Source organism: Oncorhynchus nerka, linkage group LG22, assembly GCF_034236695.1.
Source record: "Oncorhynchus nerka isolate Pitt River linkage group LG22, Oner_Uvic_2.0, whole genome shotgun sequence".
Taxonomy (NCBI): domain Eukaryota; kingdom Metazoa; phylum Chordata; class Actinopteri; order Salmoniformes; family Salmonidae; genus Oncorhynchus; species Oncorhynchus nerka.
The window spans coordinates 48,673,036-48,689,844 of record NC_088417.1 but is presented as its reverse complement, the minus strand read 5'-3'; the positions used below and the strand labels follow the sequence as shown (position 1 = coordinate 48,689,844).

Genomic DNA, 16,809 nt, shown 5'->3' with positions numbered 1-16,809 from the left:
CACAAAAAGCTTTGCACCCATGCTGCCATACACTACACTCATAAGGCTCACAAGAATGCAGAACACAGTATGAAAACTGGCACTGAGTGATTTGTATATGACAAAAAAAGTTCAAAATAGCAACTGCATGATAGGATTACACATACAAAGGCCTTCACAATATGCACACTTTGAATGTATAAACTGCGTTAAACAGGCAGGATTTGCTGGGGTTACAGATAGTGCCGTACAGAAGTCGACTGTGACGAGTGCTCAACGTCACATCCTGGCTCTTCTCGTGTGCAGCGTTGATGCGACATTCCTTGCATTCCAGCGATTAGACTACCCGTTGACTATGGACGGTTTTGTTATAAGCACATAATGATGGGGATTGGTGATGAGGTGGGACGAGCTGATTCTAGATCGGTTGTTAACGGTGGCGGGGTTTGAAGCCTACGGATGAGGCGCTATGCGGACGTCAAACGATCAACAGCGCGTGCGCCACCAAGACAACGCCAGAGTCATGCCTCTTTTTTGTCATACGCTTGTTTGACTTCTAGCGTGTGTAACGCTGTGGCACCTCCTCTCACCCCTCCCGTTGTCTAGTTGACAGGAATCTCCTCAGGCAGGATTGGAAAGCACTGACAGAGGTATGTTGAAATGAAGCTAATATTATGGTGCACTATTGTATCCCTGTTGTGATAGACATGGACCTCTTTCTTGGCTTGAGTCGGAAGAGTTTAGCACGCTGATCCACCACGCAACCAGTAACGTTGCGTTAGAAGCTGTCCAGGAGGATAAATGCTGATCAGCATACAGCTAGCTAGCCTGATGAGTTAGCTCTCTGGCTATGTGAACATGGCCTCGAGTAACTAGCTAATAACCTGACGCATTATTATTTGAATTTAATGAGCTTAGGTACTGTTCTCTGCAATTTGATTAAAGTTACTCGCTATAGCCAGCGATCATGTGCATTGTATGCGCTTGTCCCGCTCTCCACCAATTGCTTGCTAACCTCAGCAGCTAGCTAGTTTTCTACTTCGTTAGCAAGTAAGCTAAAGATGTCCAAGGGGTTATGCAACAACGCGGCAGACACATCACCGCTTGCGCTTGAACATCATCAGGCAGCCAGGCAGAAGAACTGCTCGTATCAGGCAGCAGGTTGCAGATTCTGTGACAACTGTCTGGGAAACATGTACATTGCATTTCCATCTCTCTAGTGCATGTGGAACGTGAAACCACCTGCCTGACACGGGTCTAATGCAACAATGCTAACGTTCTCAATCTCCTATCTCAAGGTCCTTTCAGTCGACGTTCCCTTAATATTTATGTTCAGGTATGCTTATTAGAAAATTAAACAACGCAAAAAATCTAGCTATAGTAAAAGCTTATCGTCTGATGAGATTTCATTGACTTTCTGCAATGGAGTATTTCTGTCTCAAGAGGGACCAGAAGGACACATTGTGTGGCTTTCCTTGAAGACCCGGTTATGTAGACTAGCTAGTACATTCCTCAAGTAAAAAAAAAACGAGCTGACAAGGTACAAATCTGTCGTTCTGCCCCTGAACAGGCAGTTAACCCACTGTTCCTAGGCCGTCATTGAAAATAAGAATTTGTTCTTAACTAACTTGCCTAGTAAAATAAAGGTAAAAAAAAAGACCCCACGGACATTCTTCTCTGTATGGCCTAATATTCTAACCTCTCCCACCAATAATGATCCTCAAAGGTTCAGTGCTCATTCCTGTGTGTGTATTTGTGTAATGTGTGTGTGTGTGTATTCTGGAATGCCTGATGTTTGACACTTCCTGTCTCCTACCGTGGTCCCCTTCGAGCGAGTGCCTGTTGGTCACTGTAGATGTCTTGTATTAAAAACGGAATGCCTTCAACTGAAACGTGCCTAACTCATTTAACCTGCCCCTGAGCAAGGCATATGAGCAATGCAGAACGACAGATTTTTACCTTGTCAGCTCTGGGATTCGATCCAGAAACCTTTCGGTTACTGGACCAATGCTCTAACCACAAGGCTACCTGCCACCCCACTGAATTTCAAAGCGTGTAGAAATGAGAGATGTAATAATTGGTTTTGATTTTGGGTGTCACTAAAACCATGCATTTACACTGAACAAAAATATAAATGCAACATGTAAAGTGTTAGTCCTTTGTTTCATGAGCTGAAATGAAAGGTCCCAGAAATGTTCCATATGCACATTATTATAATATTTTTCTTGTTTTGTGCACAAAGCTGTTTCCATCACTATTAGCGAGCATTTCTCCTTTACCAAGATAATCCATCCACCTGATGGGTGTGGCATATCAAGAAGTTGATTTAACAGCCTGATCATTAACCGCCTGATCATTAACAGCCTGATCACTGCACCTTGTGCAGGGAACAATAAAAGGCTACTCTATAATGTGCAGTTTTGTCACATCACAATGCCACAGATGTCTCAGGTTTTGAGGGAGCATGCAATTAGTATGCTATTGCCAGAGAATTTTATGTTAATTTCTCTAACATGTGCCACCTCCAACATCGTTTTTCAGAAACTGTCTCAGGGGAGCTCATCTGCGTGCTCGTCATCCTCACCAGGGTCTTGACCTGACTGCAGTTCGGAATTGCAACCTACTTCAGTGGGCAAATGCTCACCATCGATGGCCACTTGCATGCTGGAGAAGTGTGCTGTTCACGGATGAATCCCGGTTTCAACTGTACCAGGCAAGATGGCAGACAGTGTATATGGCGTCGTGTGGGCGAGCGGTTTGCTGATGTCAACTTTGTGAGCAGATAACCCCACCACCACTATGGGGTAATGGTATGGGCAGGCATAAGCTACGGACAACGAACACAATTGGATTGTATCGATGGTAATTTGAATGCACAGAGATACTGTGACATCCGCTGCCATCACCTCATGTTTCAGCATTATAATGCACGGCCCCATTTCGCAAGGATCTCTACAAAATTCCTGGAAGCGGATAGTGTCCCAGTTCTTCCATGGCTTGCATACTTACCAAACATGTCAGCCATTGAGCATGCTTGAGATGCTCTAGATCGACGTGTACGACAGTGAGTTCAAGTTCCCGCCAATATCCAACGACTTCGCACAGCCATGGAATAGGAATGGGACAACTTTTCACAGGCACAATCAACAACCTTATCAACTCTATGCGAAGGAGATGTATCGGGCTACATGAGGCAAATGCTGGTCATACCAGATACTGACTGGTTTTCTGATCCACACCCCTACCTTTTTAGTTTAAGATATCTGTGGTCAACAGATGTCTTTATTCCCAGTCATGTGAAATCCATAGATTAGGGTCTAATTAAAGTATTTTGATTGACTGATTTCCTTATATGAACTGTAACTCAGTAAAATCTTTGAAATTGTTGCATTTAAATTTTTGTTCAGTGTATGACCGGGAGAAAGGTGTAGTAATTATCATTAATATTCTATTAAATAGTGTTTGAATGAAGTGATCGAGGCTGTAGGCTATGTGGCATGCGCTGATGTACAAACTAGCCATTTGGGCTATAGGCTATTCTATTTGCAAATTAGCATTGTGCACATGGGCAGAGGGCAAGTGTTCCAGTTTAAGCCTAGTCTTGGATGAAAAAGCACGATCAATGCTGAAATCCTTTTTGGAATCTGCAACAAGCACATTTTTCCCTCCTGTTACTCAACATTGAAGTCTGCCCACACATTCTCGTATAGTAAGAGTGGAGTTGAGGTCATCTAACAAATATTAAATCACGTCTAACCTTCCATTTAGAAATCACTTATTGATTCATAAGCTGACCCTTCTGTGTTTTGCGTTTTGAATTTGGCTGTCAGTCCAGTGTATCAGGTTTGGCTGCTGTTGTGAAATCTCTAGCCTGGCAAGGCAAGCGCATCCCTCTTTTTCTGATGAGTCAGAGCAAACGGGTTAGTCTGTTCAGGCAGATGTGAGGCGTGTCTGTCTGCTCCTCTTGTCTGCCTGCGCCTCCCCCTACCGGCCCACCACGTCCATCAATGACCTCAATCCTCTCCCACCTCCTCCCCCACACGCAGTGCTCTCTCCTCAGTTGCTATGTCAGTGAAGGCCTAGCACACTGCTAATGCTTTATGTATGCCATTGCCCCATTGCTATCTCACAGCGCTTTGTGCTAAGCAGTAGCCGAACACAAAGCTGTCTCCTTTTTATTCTTATGATTTTCCTTTGATTTTTTTTTTTTACAGATAATGGCCGTTCCTCCTACCTATGTTGACCTTGGCAAGTCCGCCAAGGATGTCTTTACCAAGGGATACGGTGAGCACTGAGCAGTACTACTTTCTACCCACTATTTCCTAGATCATTCTTCAACTCAGCCTTTGCTCCTGTCCTGCAGAGAATCAGGAGTGGACTGTAGTCGTACTAGCCTAGCGTTATAGCCATTTGGTAAACCCTCTAGTTTAGACTGGCTGTCCTTAGGCAGCTTATTGACGGAGAGACACACAGCTGTACTGAGCTATTGAGCCTATTGAGGTCTAGACCTTATTGTGGGGATTCCCAGGTAAATCCACCCCCCAGGCGAGGGTGGGACGACCAGCACACTGCCTCCCAGAGATGGATGGGAAGGAAGCTGGGGCGGTGAACTGTGCCTGACGTGACAATGGACTCCAGTTTAGAAACTAGGGCCGGGAAGATACCAGTATCGCAATACTTGTTAGTATCGTGGCAAGGAAACAAAGCAGATTTAACTTTAGGACAACAGCCCAAATGTTGGGAAACAAACATCCATTATGGAGTCATCCTGAGTCACATTTCTGGAAAATAATATTGTGATACTGGTATCGTCACAGCCCTAGTAGAAACCACATCAAATCAATAAACTCTATCTATCAATGTTATGTAATAGTTGTAATGTGTGATAGCCTAGACTGGTATTTCTCAGAGAGGGATTTATTGAACAGTGGTTTACAGTGCATTCGGAAAGTATTCAGACCCCTTGACTTTTTCCACATTTTGTTACGTCACTTCATAAGCACTATGTGTTTATGAAGTGATAAAATAAGTCTGCAAGAGACGGCATGCTTATTTTGAAAACAACAGAGGCCATGCGTTAACGGGGATTGCTAGGAATGTTAGTGGAAATAATGAACTGAACAGGAATATATCATCAGTTTAAAAAGCACTCATAGAATATGTTGTAATTACAACAGTTTGATTTCATTTTCTTCCGTGCCTTTCAGGTTTTGGTCTCATCAAGCTGGACTTGAAAACAAAGTCAGATAATGGACTGGTAAGTTCCACTGCAGTCCGTATACCCCTTGAGCCAAAAGAGGTGAACAGGTCAGGGATCCATAGCCGCAGGCAGAACAGTTGAAAATGGAGTAGCAGCACGACCAGGTGGACTGGGGACAGCAAGGAGTCATCAGGCCAGGTAGTCCTGAGGCATGGTCCTAAGGCTCAGGTCCTCCGATAGAGAATTCGAGAGAGCATACTTAAATTCACACAGGACACCGGATAAGACAGGAGAAATACTCCAGATATAACAGCATATAATAGCATCCCGGCACAAACTGTAGGCTGAGACAGGAGGGGTCGGGAGACACTATGGCCCCGTTTGACAATACCCCCCCGGACAGGGGCTAACAGGGAGGATATAACCCCACCCACTTTGCCAAAGCACAGCCCCCACACCACTAGAGGGATATCTTCAACCACCAACTTACCATCCTGAGACAAGTCCGAGTATAGCCCACGAAGATCTCTCCCACTGCACAACCCTTCGGGGGGGGGGGGGGGGCAACCCGGATAGGAAGATCACGTCAGTGACTCATCCCACTCAAGTGATGCATCCCTCCTAGGGACTGCATCGAAGAGCACCCGTAAGCAGTGACTCAGCCCCGTAATAGCGTTAGAAGCAGAGAATCTCAGTGGAGAGAGGGGAACCGGCCAGGCAGAGACGGTAAGGGTGGTTCGTCGCTCCTGTGCCTTTCCGTTCACCTTCACACTCCTGGGCCAGACTACACTCAATCATAGGACCTACTGAAGAGATGAGTCTTCAATAAAGACTTATGTCGAGACCGAGTCTGCGTCTCTCACATGGGTAGGCAGACCATTCCATAAAAACAGAGCTCTATAGGAGAAAGCCCTGCCTCCAGCTGTTTGCTTAGAAATTCTAGGGACAATTAGGTGTCCTGTGTCTTGTAACCGTAGCGTATGTGTAGGTATGTACGCCAGGACCAAATCGGAAAGATGGGTATGAGCAAGCCCATGTAATGCTTTGGAGGTTAGCAGTAAAACCTTGAAATCAGCCCTTGCCTTAACAGGAAGCCAGTGTAGAGAGGCTAGCACTGGAGTACATATTTTCGAGTCAAGATTCTAGCAGCCGTGTTTAGCACTAATTGAAGTGTATTTAGTGGTTTATCCGGGTAGCCGGAAAGTAGAGCATTGCAGTAGTCTAACCTAGAAGTGACAAAAGCACGGATTCATTTTTCTGCATCATTTTAGGACAGAAAGTTTCTGATTTTTGCAATGTTACGTAGATGGAAGAAAGCTGTCCTTGATATGTTCGTCATATCAAAAATATGAACAAAAATATAAACGCAACATTAAACAATTTCAACGATTTTACTGCGTTACAGTTGTTATGAGGAAATCAGCCCTAATCAATGGATTTCACATGACTGGGAATACAGATATGCATCTGTTGGTCACAGATACCATAACAAAAAATGGGACTCACAATGGGCTTAAGGATCTCGTCACGGTATTTCTGTGCATTGAAATTGATAAAATGCATTGGGTTTGTTGTCCATAGCTTATGACTTCCCATGCCATAACTCCTTCCTCCACCATGGGGTACTCTGTTCACAAAATTGACATCAGTAAACCGCTCACCCACACAACGCCATACACCTGGTCTGCGGTTGTGAGGCCGGTTGAATGTACTGCCAGATTCTCTAAAATGACATTGGAGGCAGCTTATGGTAGAGAAATGAACATTCAATTCTCAGGCAAACGCTCTGGTGGACATTCCTGCAGTCAGCATGCCAATTGCACTCTCCCTCAACTTGAGACATCTGTGGCATTGTGTTGTGACAAAACTGCACATTTTAGAGTAGTCTTTTATTCTCCCCAAAACAAGTTGCAACTGTATAATGAGCATGCTGTTTTATAAGCTTCTTGATATTTCACACCTGTCAGATGGAAGAATAAATGCTCACCAGTAGAGATGTAAACACATTTGTGCACAAAATCTGAGAGAAATAAGCAATTTGTGCGTATAGCAAATTTCTGGGATTTTTTTTTTTCGGCTCATGAAACATGGAACCAACACTTGTTGTTTTTATATTTTTCTTCCGTTTAGTTATCTGACTCATCAACACCCGTGAAAGACCTCTCGGATTGTCTCCGTCACTTGTGACGTGCCAATGTGGTCCTCAGCCATCCAAATCCTCACTAATAATGTCTGATGCTAAAATAACGTGATCACATCTCACCGCTGACCTCTGTTTGACCCCAATCCCAGGAGTTCACCAGCACGGGCTCTGCCAACACCGAGACCAGCAAAGTGGCCGGCACCCTGGAGACCAAGTACAAGTGGGCCGAACACGGACTGACCTTCACTGAGAAGTGGAACACCGACAACACTCTGGGCACTGAGATCACTCTGGAGGACCAGGTCAGGACTATGTGTTCTTTAGATCAGGGTGTACTCTATTCCGTTTTCTTCAATCTGTCATTGTTTGAAGGGTGCTATAAGCCAATGAGTAATCCCTTCGTGTAAATATAAAACAGATCAGCAGTCACTGACTTTTTTCATTGATTTTATTATATATTTTAAGACAATATATACATAACTTTACATGTTTAGTCTTCTTTGTGTGGGAGTCTGTTCCCTATGGGCCCCCCCACCCTAATAAGGGGTGAAATGCTCAGAGCAATATACCATTTAATTACGCAACAATGCTTTCTTAATAGTTCTTTCGGTCTGCCTCTGAAATGAATTTACTTATGAATCATTCATGCTTTCTTATCCTCTCAATCTTTCTCTCACCTTCTCCCTTCAGTTGACCAAAGGGCTTAAACTGACGTTTGATTCCTCCTTCTCGCCAAACACTGGGTAAGAAGTGGCTATCCAATTAATTCAGTGAAGGTAGCATTTAATTGTTTCACAATGTTAATTCATTGCAATCAATGATGTCACACAATACATGTTGCCATTTTATTTTGTCCTGCTCAGTTCAATGTAGATTGTTGGATGTATTTGCCATTCTGTCACTGTGATTCCTATATTACCTCATACTCACAAGTTTTTCCTTCCTTCCATTCCTCTCATATCCCTACCTCCAGCAAGAAGAGTGGTAAGATCAAGACTGGCTACAAGAGGGAGCACATCAACCTGGGGTGTGATGTGGACTACGACATTAACGGGACGGCTGTGCACGGCATGGCGGTGGTGGGCTACGAGGGCTGGCTGGCCGGCTACCAGATGACCTTCGAGGCCGGGAAGAACAGGGTCACCCAGAGCAACTTCGCCGTGGGCTACAAGACCGACGAGTTCCAGCTCCACACAAATGTGTGAGTAGATATATTTATTTAACTAGGCAAGTCAGATAACAACAAATTCTTATGTACAATGACTGCCTACCCCGTCATTGTATAGATGCAAAAATATGGTTCAGGTAGGCCTCCGCGCTTCAGCAAACAATGGAAGTAAGAAGGGGGCTCAACAACACTGACAGTAAGCCAGCGATGGGGCTCAACAACACTGACAGTAAGCCAGCGTGTGGGTTTAGGGACCATATTTATGGTCTTTAAGATCCTTATCCAAAATGATTTACAGTGAAGTATTTTGTATTTTTGGCACACCCCCCATCTTTGTTGCAAGCACCATGCTCCAACCAACTGAGCTTTTTGAACGACTAGTCACTAACATTTTGTTTCCAGCTCTGAACTAGGAGAGCTGACGTTGTCTGGACACTAGCAGCCCCAAGCACTTGCTGTCTCTCTGGTCCCCTCAGATGCAGACTGGCAGTTATTTTATGTATCCCACAGTGATGGGATTTGTCATAGGGCTTTGTTGGTAGGATAGTATAGTAAGCTAACCTCCTGCCACGACCTGACCTTCCATTCATTCACTTTTTTGACTTTTTTGAGCTAAGGTGAATTAGCTCTGAGACATGGCTATTTAATCCTTTGACAGCTGATCCTTGATATACACTGAGTGTACAAAACATTAGGAACACCTGCTCTTTCCATGACAGACTGACCAGGTGAATCCAGGTGAAAGCTATGATCCCGTATTGATGTCACCTGTTAAATCCACTTCAATCAGTGTAGATGAAGAGGAGACAGGTTAAAGAAGGATTTTTAAGCCTTGAGACAATTGAGACTTGATCTGTGTTCGCATACACATACGAACATACTGTATACTACATAATGAGTGTATACTACTTACTATATACTTTGTCTACCGGATGTTGATGCTGTTGCTATGCAACCTCTTGCTTGCTTGTTAGCATAACAAATTACTATCTAGACTTCAGGTGTGTTTGTAAATTCAATCTGGAGTGTCAGAGTGCGTTCTGGAGCGCATACTGGAATCTCTGGCCGAGGATTAGATCTAGGAATGATCCGAGTGTTCTGACCTCACACTGGCAGTCAAGCACCCAAGCTAACTGGCTAGTTGCTTCCAGACACAAATGAGAGAACACCTCACTCTAACCACCATTTTACTCACCCTAGCAGAGCTGGTTAGACAGTTATCCAGAGTGTTGGTAACTGTAATGGTGCTACTGGCAACTATTTAATTACACTTTTTTGCCGACATTTACTGACACCGGCCACATTCAACGGGTGTTGAGCTTTTTGTAAATTCATCAGTTATTCTGCGGTTCGTAAGGATAGCGTAAACATTCATTCAAACAGCACTTTCTTTGCGTTTTGCCAGCAGCTCTTCGTTGTGCGTCAAGCATTGCGCTGTTTATGACTTCAAGCCTATCAACTCTGAGATGAGGCTGGTGTGACCGAAGTGAAATGGCTGGCTAGTTAGCGCGAGATAATAGCGTTTCAAACGTCACTCGCTCTGCGCCTTCTAGCAGTTGTTCCCCTTGCTCTGCATGGGTAACGCTGCTTCGATGGTGGCTGTTGTCGTTGTGTTGCTGGTTCGAACCCAGGGAGGAGCGAGGAGAGGGACAGAAGCTATACTGTTACACTGGCAATACTAAAGTGCCTATAAGAACATCCAATAGTCAAAGGTATATGAAATACAAATGGTATAGAGAGAAATAGTCCTATAATTCCTATAATAACTACAACCTAAAACTTCTTACCTGGGAATATTGAAGACTCATGTTAAAAGGAACCACCAGCTTTCATATGTTCTCATGTTCTGAGCAAGGAACTTAAACGTTAGCTTTCTTACATGGCACATATTGCACTTTAACTTTCTTCTCCACACACTTTGTTTTTGCATTATTTAAAGGAAATTGAACATGTTTCATTATTTATTTGAGGCTAAATTGATTTTATTGATGTATTATATTAAGTTAAAATAAGTGTTCATTCAGTATTGTTGTAATTGTCATTATTACAAATAACATTTTAAAAATCGTCCGATTTAATCGGTTTCGGCTTTTTTTTGGTCCTCCAATAATCTGTATCGGTGTTGAAAAATCATAATCGGTCGACCTCTAATACAAGCACTGTTATGGATTGTGTATGTGTGCTGTTCAGAGGGTGAATGGGAAAGACAAAAGATGTAAGTGCCTTTGAACAGGGTATGGTAGTAGGTGCCAGGCGCACTGGTTTGAGTGTGTCAAGAACTGCAACGCTGCTGTTTTTTTCATGCTCAACATTTTCCCGTGTGTATTAAGAATGGTTCAACACCCAAAGGACATCCAGCCGACTCGACACAACTGTGGGAGGAATCGATGTCACTATGGGCCAGCATCCCGGAGGAACGCTTTCGACACCTTGTAGAGTCCGTGCCCCGACGAATTGAGACATTTTCTGGGGGCAAAAGGGGGTTGTAACTCAATATTAGAAAGGTGTTCCTAATGTTTTGTACCCTCAGTTTGCTAGTTTAGACTGAATATTGATCTTCTGATTGCAGTTCATGTGATATTAGGTAGTTGTAACAGTTCTCGTTTCAGTTTTTTTGTTGAACATGAATACTGGAATGAATAGTGATGTTGCAATATAATTGCATACATGTTAGTTCCCCATAATAATGACCAACTGTTTTTTCCCCCCTATGACAGAAATGACGGCACCGAGTTCGGGGGCTCCATCTACCAGAAGGTGAACGACCAGCTGGAGACAGCAGTCAACCTGGCCTGGACCGCTGGCAACAGCAACACCCACTTTGGCATTGCAGCCAAGTACCAGATTGATGCCGACGCATCTTTCTCGGTAAGGGGCCACTCTAGCTAGTCCTCTTACTGGCTGAGACATGACCTCCGCCTGGGGTCACATTCAGGGGAAGGGTAGAGGAAGTTACTAGGCTAATAAGTTTAAAATGATCTGTGGAAGTATTGTTGAGTACATTTTGTGTCCTATTTTTAATCCTATTTTTAATCCTGTTTCTAATCTATACATTTCTCCAACAGGCCAGAGTGAACAACTCTAGCCTTGTGGGCCTAGGATATACTCAGACTCTGAAGCCTGGTTAGTAATTTTAAAATGTTTATTTAAATGTTTTGCGAAATATTATTTTTCTCCATGCCAGTGTAGATTAAATGTGCAGTTGAAATACCTTTATACTGTATTTTGGGAAGAAATGACAGAACAGCAGCGTGCACTTGATCTTTGACCTCCTCAGCCAGTCAATGGACCCTGATCTTGTCACTAGGACTGTTGCGGTGACCGTATTACCACCACACCGGCGGTCACGAGTAATGAAGGCAGGCAAATTCCACATGACTTAGTCACGGTAATTAGGCTTCTCCAAGCTTTGATGTTGCTAATGGTCATTAGTAGCCTACCAAACTTGCTAACTGCCTCGTTCTCAGCACCCTATTGTCCCTTTAATCACTCTGACATCAATGCAAATCTAATCAAACACTTCTTGAGAGCCCATGAGCTCATGTTGCGCAACATTTCAACAGTGATGGCCTCTATTAAAAAGAGGAGCATCAGCTTTCTATAGGCTAGGCCTACTATATTTATTTCTCAACTTCCCTAATATCAATGTTTTATATTTACAACAGGAGTATAGCCTACCTGGCTGGCATGAAAATAAACCATAGGGAAAGCGTCCTCCATTCTCAAATCAAATGTATTTGTCACATACACATGGTTAGCAGATGTTAATGCGAGTATAGCGGAATGCTTTTGCTTCTAGTTCCGACAATGCAGTAATAACCAACGAGTAATCTAACCTAACAATTCCAAAACTACTACCTTATACACACAAGTGTAAAGGGATAAAGAATATGTACATAAAGATATATAAATGAGTGATGGTATAGAATGGCATAGGCAAGATGCAGTAGATGGTATCGAGTACAGTATATACATATGAGATGAGTAATGTAGGGCATGTAAAGAAAGTGGCATAGTTTAAAGTGGCTAGTGATACATGTATTACATAAAGATGCAGTAGATGATATAGAGTACAGTATATACATATACATATGAGATGAGTAATGTAGGGTATGTAAACATTATATTAAGTAGCATTGTTTAAAATGGCTAGTGATATATTTTACATCAATTTCCATCAATTCCCATTATTAAAGTGGCTGGAGTTGAGTCAGTGTGTTGGCAGCAGCCAATCAATGTTAGTGGTGGCTGTTTAACAGTCTGATGGCCTTGAGATAGAAGCTGTTTTTCAGTCTCTCGGTCCCTGCTTTGATGCACCTGTACTGACCTCGCCTTCTAGATGATAGCGGGGTGAAAAGGCAGTTGCTCGGGGGGGTTGTTGTCCTTGATGATCTTTATGGCCTTCCTGTGACATCGGGTGGTGTAGATGTCCTGGAGAGCAGGTAGTTTGCCCCCGGTGATGCGTTGTGCAGACCTCACTACCCTCTGGAGAGCCTTACGGTTGTGGGCGGCGCAGTTGCCTTACCAGGCGGTGATACAGCCCGACAGGATGCTCTCAATTGTGCATCTGTAGAAGTTTTTGAGTGTTTTTGGTGATAAGCCGAATTTCTTCAGCCTCCTGAGGTTGAAGAGGTGCTGCTGCACCTTCTTCACGACGCTGTCTGTGTGGGTGGACCAATTCAGTGTGTCCGTGATGTGTATGCCGAGGAACTTAAAACTTAATACCCTCTCCACTACTGTCCCATCGATGTGGATAGGGGGGTGCTCCCTCTGCTGTTTCCTGAAGTCCACAATCATCTCTTTTGTTTTGTTGACGTTGAGTGTGAGGTTATTTTCCTGACACCACACTCCGAGGGCCCTCACCTCCTCCCTGTAGGCCGTCTCGTCGTTGTTGGTAATCGAGCATACCACTGTAGTGTCGTCCGCAAACATGACGATTGAGTTGGAGGAGGAGTGCATGGCCACACAGTCGTGGGTAAACAGGGGTGCTAAATGACTTAAATGTAAATGTAATGTAAATGAGTACAGGAGAGGGCTCAGAACGCACCCTTGTGGGCTATTTAAGTGCATAGATTCCATGTCTTTTTTTTCCCCCGCTGCGCCTGTTTCGATACAGGCGCATGATAAGGATCCATTCACATATTATTTAGTATCTGTAAAGACAAGATTAAATCAATAATAGTCTGAGTGACAATGTTGGCCTATCACTTGTGAATGATATATTATCAATTTTTGTGTGACTTTTTTGAATCAGTCGCACACCTCAAGTAGCCTAGCCCATAGGCCTATATGTTTTAATAAGGTTTGTATCACAACTTAAGTGACCAAATAACTTCTTAAAATGAAGCACATTAATCCGCTTTACAAGGGGTGTAGAGCCTAACGCATACATAAGCAGCACGTGGGTTTCAAGTTTGGGGAAGATCATTTTCACCATAAAAATGCACTTTTTATAATAAAATAATTGCATTTGGGGTCACTTGATAATGGTGTTTTCTGTTAATGGAACATTTGCTCTTATAGTCTACTACCATTTGCCTATAATGTGAAGAAATAGCCTAATAGTTCATCAACATTTAAAGCTAAACGTTCTGATTTGTTGCGTCAGCCACATTGTGTAAAAAAAGTTTTTTTGGTGCTAGTGGTTGTATTAATTTTGGATCTATCGAATCCCACAACTGTCCCAGACTGTTTGGAATATTTATTTCTCTCTTAGAATATAATAGGTTGACCTTTGTACAATGAAGAATAGTAGATTGACATAGGCTAGTGCTTTTGCTGTTCGTTAGGCCTACTCATCTTGTTGGCTGACGAAAAGTAAATGTGGACAGTTCTTCCAATATCTTCAATATGCACCTCGTAATTTGATAAGGACGCGCGCAGTTGTGTCCCCGATGTGTCTATCTTCACTTGTAGCCTGTGAAAAAGACCCGATCACGTGATGGAGTGCGCAGCACTCAGGGAGAAGGGCACAACGGCCACTGGCCACAAATGTCCTGGATTTTTTTAGGGTGCATTATGGCCACAAAGGGGATGCCGCTGTGAAATTCTAGGCAATATCAAGTGCGAATGAGTGACTGATGTAACGTGTACAGCCTGCACAAGAAACAAGGCATAGCTCATGACTTTCAAGCTACTTTTTTTCAAATCGTCATTAGTCGCATCATGCAGCCTTACAATGTTTTAAAAATCAAACATATACCCCAATGTTTGTAGAACAACTAAAGTTATATTAATAACTGTAAATTAAGCATAGGTGTACCTATTTCTTTGTTAACCGCTCAACACAGAATAGCCGCATGTGCGCACTCCCTCAAATAGTTTGGAGAAAATATCCTATTTTATTCAGCTTTTTTCAATTGCATTCTTCATACTATAAAATGCAAATAATGCCACCCGAATTCTTAGCAAATCTTGTCTGCTAAATGAACTAGTGTAGCCTATAGCCATTTGGCATAGCCAGATCAGGACCTAACATAAGGGCAACTCAGAGTATGCTATTCTGTTCTTCTGAAATAGACTACATTTGATTCATATCATGCTTCTTTAGATCTGTATAAAATAAATAATGGATGTATTGTGAAGGTGTAGGCTATGTTACATGGATTTATTAGACTTTTTACAAATGTAGATGTTCCAAAAGTCTGAAAGCCAGGAGATGCTAAATGTTAATTTTATATAAACTTTACAATTACCGGCTGACTAAATTTCGTGATCACCACAGACAGCTGTACTTGTTTACTCCCCCTTGTTGATGTATTGTCTCTGTCTCACTGTCTACAGGCATTAAGCTGACCCTTTCTGCTCTCCTGGATGGGAAAAACATTAACACCGGTGGGCACAAGCTCGGCCTTGGCCTAGAGTTTGAGGCATAAGAAGGCAAGGAACACAACAACAACCCCAAAACCTTTTACAACAACCAAATATTTTATTGAAATAGCTATCCTCACAACCTTGTTTCCCTTACAGTAGATGTGCTTTGGTTGAGGTGAGGCGGCACACGTGGTGAAATCGCACTACAGTTGATATTCCACTTTTACAGGACCGTTTCAGATAAAATATTTTGGAATACAGGGCCCAGTTTAGAATAAAACTAAGATGTTTTAATGGTCGGCAAAATGTAAAAATGTTAAGGTCTCATGTAAACACTAATTTATTTATATATATTTTCAAAGCGGATAAGAGAAAATAAGATACTGTAGATAAAAAAAAATTAAAGGATTTGGTAAACAGTTTACTTTTTGTCCACATGGTGGGGCTGTTGCATTAAACAGATCACTGGTACTGGATTACAACATAAACATTCCTTGGCCAAGGTGAAATATTCCTCTGTACTGGAGAGTTCTCTCCTTGTAAACCCTCTGACAAAGAAGGGAAGTGTCTAAGATATTCTATTATTATGGGATGGGTAAGTGGGACTTCACTTAAGCAGCATTAGCTCTGAGGCACTAACTACTTTTTGGGAATATGGTGCCATTTAGGATCAAACCTGTTTTTGACTCGTCTGTCTGTGCATTTGGTGTGAATTATTTTTTATTACATATAGCAAAAATATATTAACAATGTTCTTGAATACTTAACCTGTCTGTGAAGTTTAAGGCAAACCTCAAATGTTCCCAAATAGAAAGGTAACCTGTCCTGCACATTATACAACATCCCTCTTAACACAAATGATTCTACAAGGAATGTTAGTCTTCCGATGATGGTGTTCGAACAGACAAACTGTGTACCTGACGTTGTTACTCCGTTAAATAAAGAACAACATCTTGAATTGCCTCTGTGCTTTTCTTCCCACCCATAATGCAATGATAATGGAAATAAAAAGCCTTGGATTTGCTGTAGGCCTATATTCATATCTACTTTAACTATAACTGTTAATTTCTCTATGATAAGACTCCTCCAACATCGTTTTAGAGAATTTGATAGTATGTCCAACCGGCTTTACAACCGCAGACCACGTGTGACCATGCCAGCCAAGAACCTCCACATCCGGTTTCTTCACCTGCGGGATCGTCTGAGACCAGCCACCAGGACAGCTGATGAAACTGAGGAGTATTTCTGTCTGTAATGATTGGCTGTGCCTGGCTCCCGGTGGGTGGGCCCTAGCCCAGTAGTGAAATCCATAGATTAGGGCCTAATTAATTCAATTGACTAATTTCCTAATAAGAACTGTAACTCAGTAAAAATGTTGATGTTGCGTTTATAGTTTTGTTCAGTATACATAAAGCTATCTTTCCAACTGATCAGACAGTCCTAATCCCCACAGGTGTCAAGTACAAAGGACCGTTCAGTTTCGGTTGTCATCTGTTCCACGTCACC

At 42.7% G+C, this 16,809-nt stretch overlaps 1 protein-coding gene across 3 annotated transcripts; it reads left to right on the top strand.

The window, feature by feature from the left end:
• Positions 1-406: 406 nt before the first annotated feature.
• On the top strand, positions 407-16,261 carry LOC115105281 (voltage-dependent anion-selective channel protein 1-like). 3 transcript variants are annotated; one of them, XM_065007211.1, is made up of 10 exons: positions 407-629; positions 2,521-2,692; positions 4,194-4,263; positions 5,187-5,236; positions 7,472-7,624; positions 8,013-8,065; positions 8,296-8,523; positions 11,208-11,358; positions 11,556-11,613; positions 15,274-16,261. In XM_065007211.1, the coding sequence occupies exons 3-10, from the start codon at positions 4,197-4,199 to the stop codon at positions 15,363-15,365; spliced, it is 852 nt and encodes a 283-aa protein (XP_064863283.1). In that variant the 5' UTR covers positions 407-629; positions 2,521-2,692; positions 4,194-4,196; the 3' UTR covers positions 15,366-16,261. The 3 variants fall into 3 exon arrangements, with proteins under 3 accessions (XP_064863283.1, XP_029482971.1, XP_064863284.1); XM_029627111.2 differs by lacking the exon at positions 2,521-2,692 and having other exon boundaries at positions 413-629; XM_065007212.1 differs by lacking the exons at positions 407-629; positions 2,521-2,692 and adding an exon at positions 2,711-3,043.
• Positions 16,262-16,809: the final 548 nt, after the last annotated feature.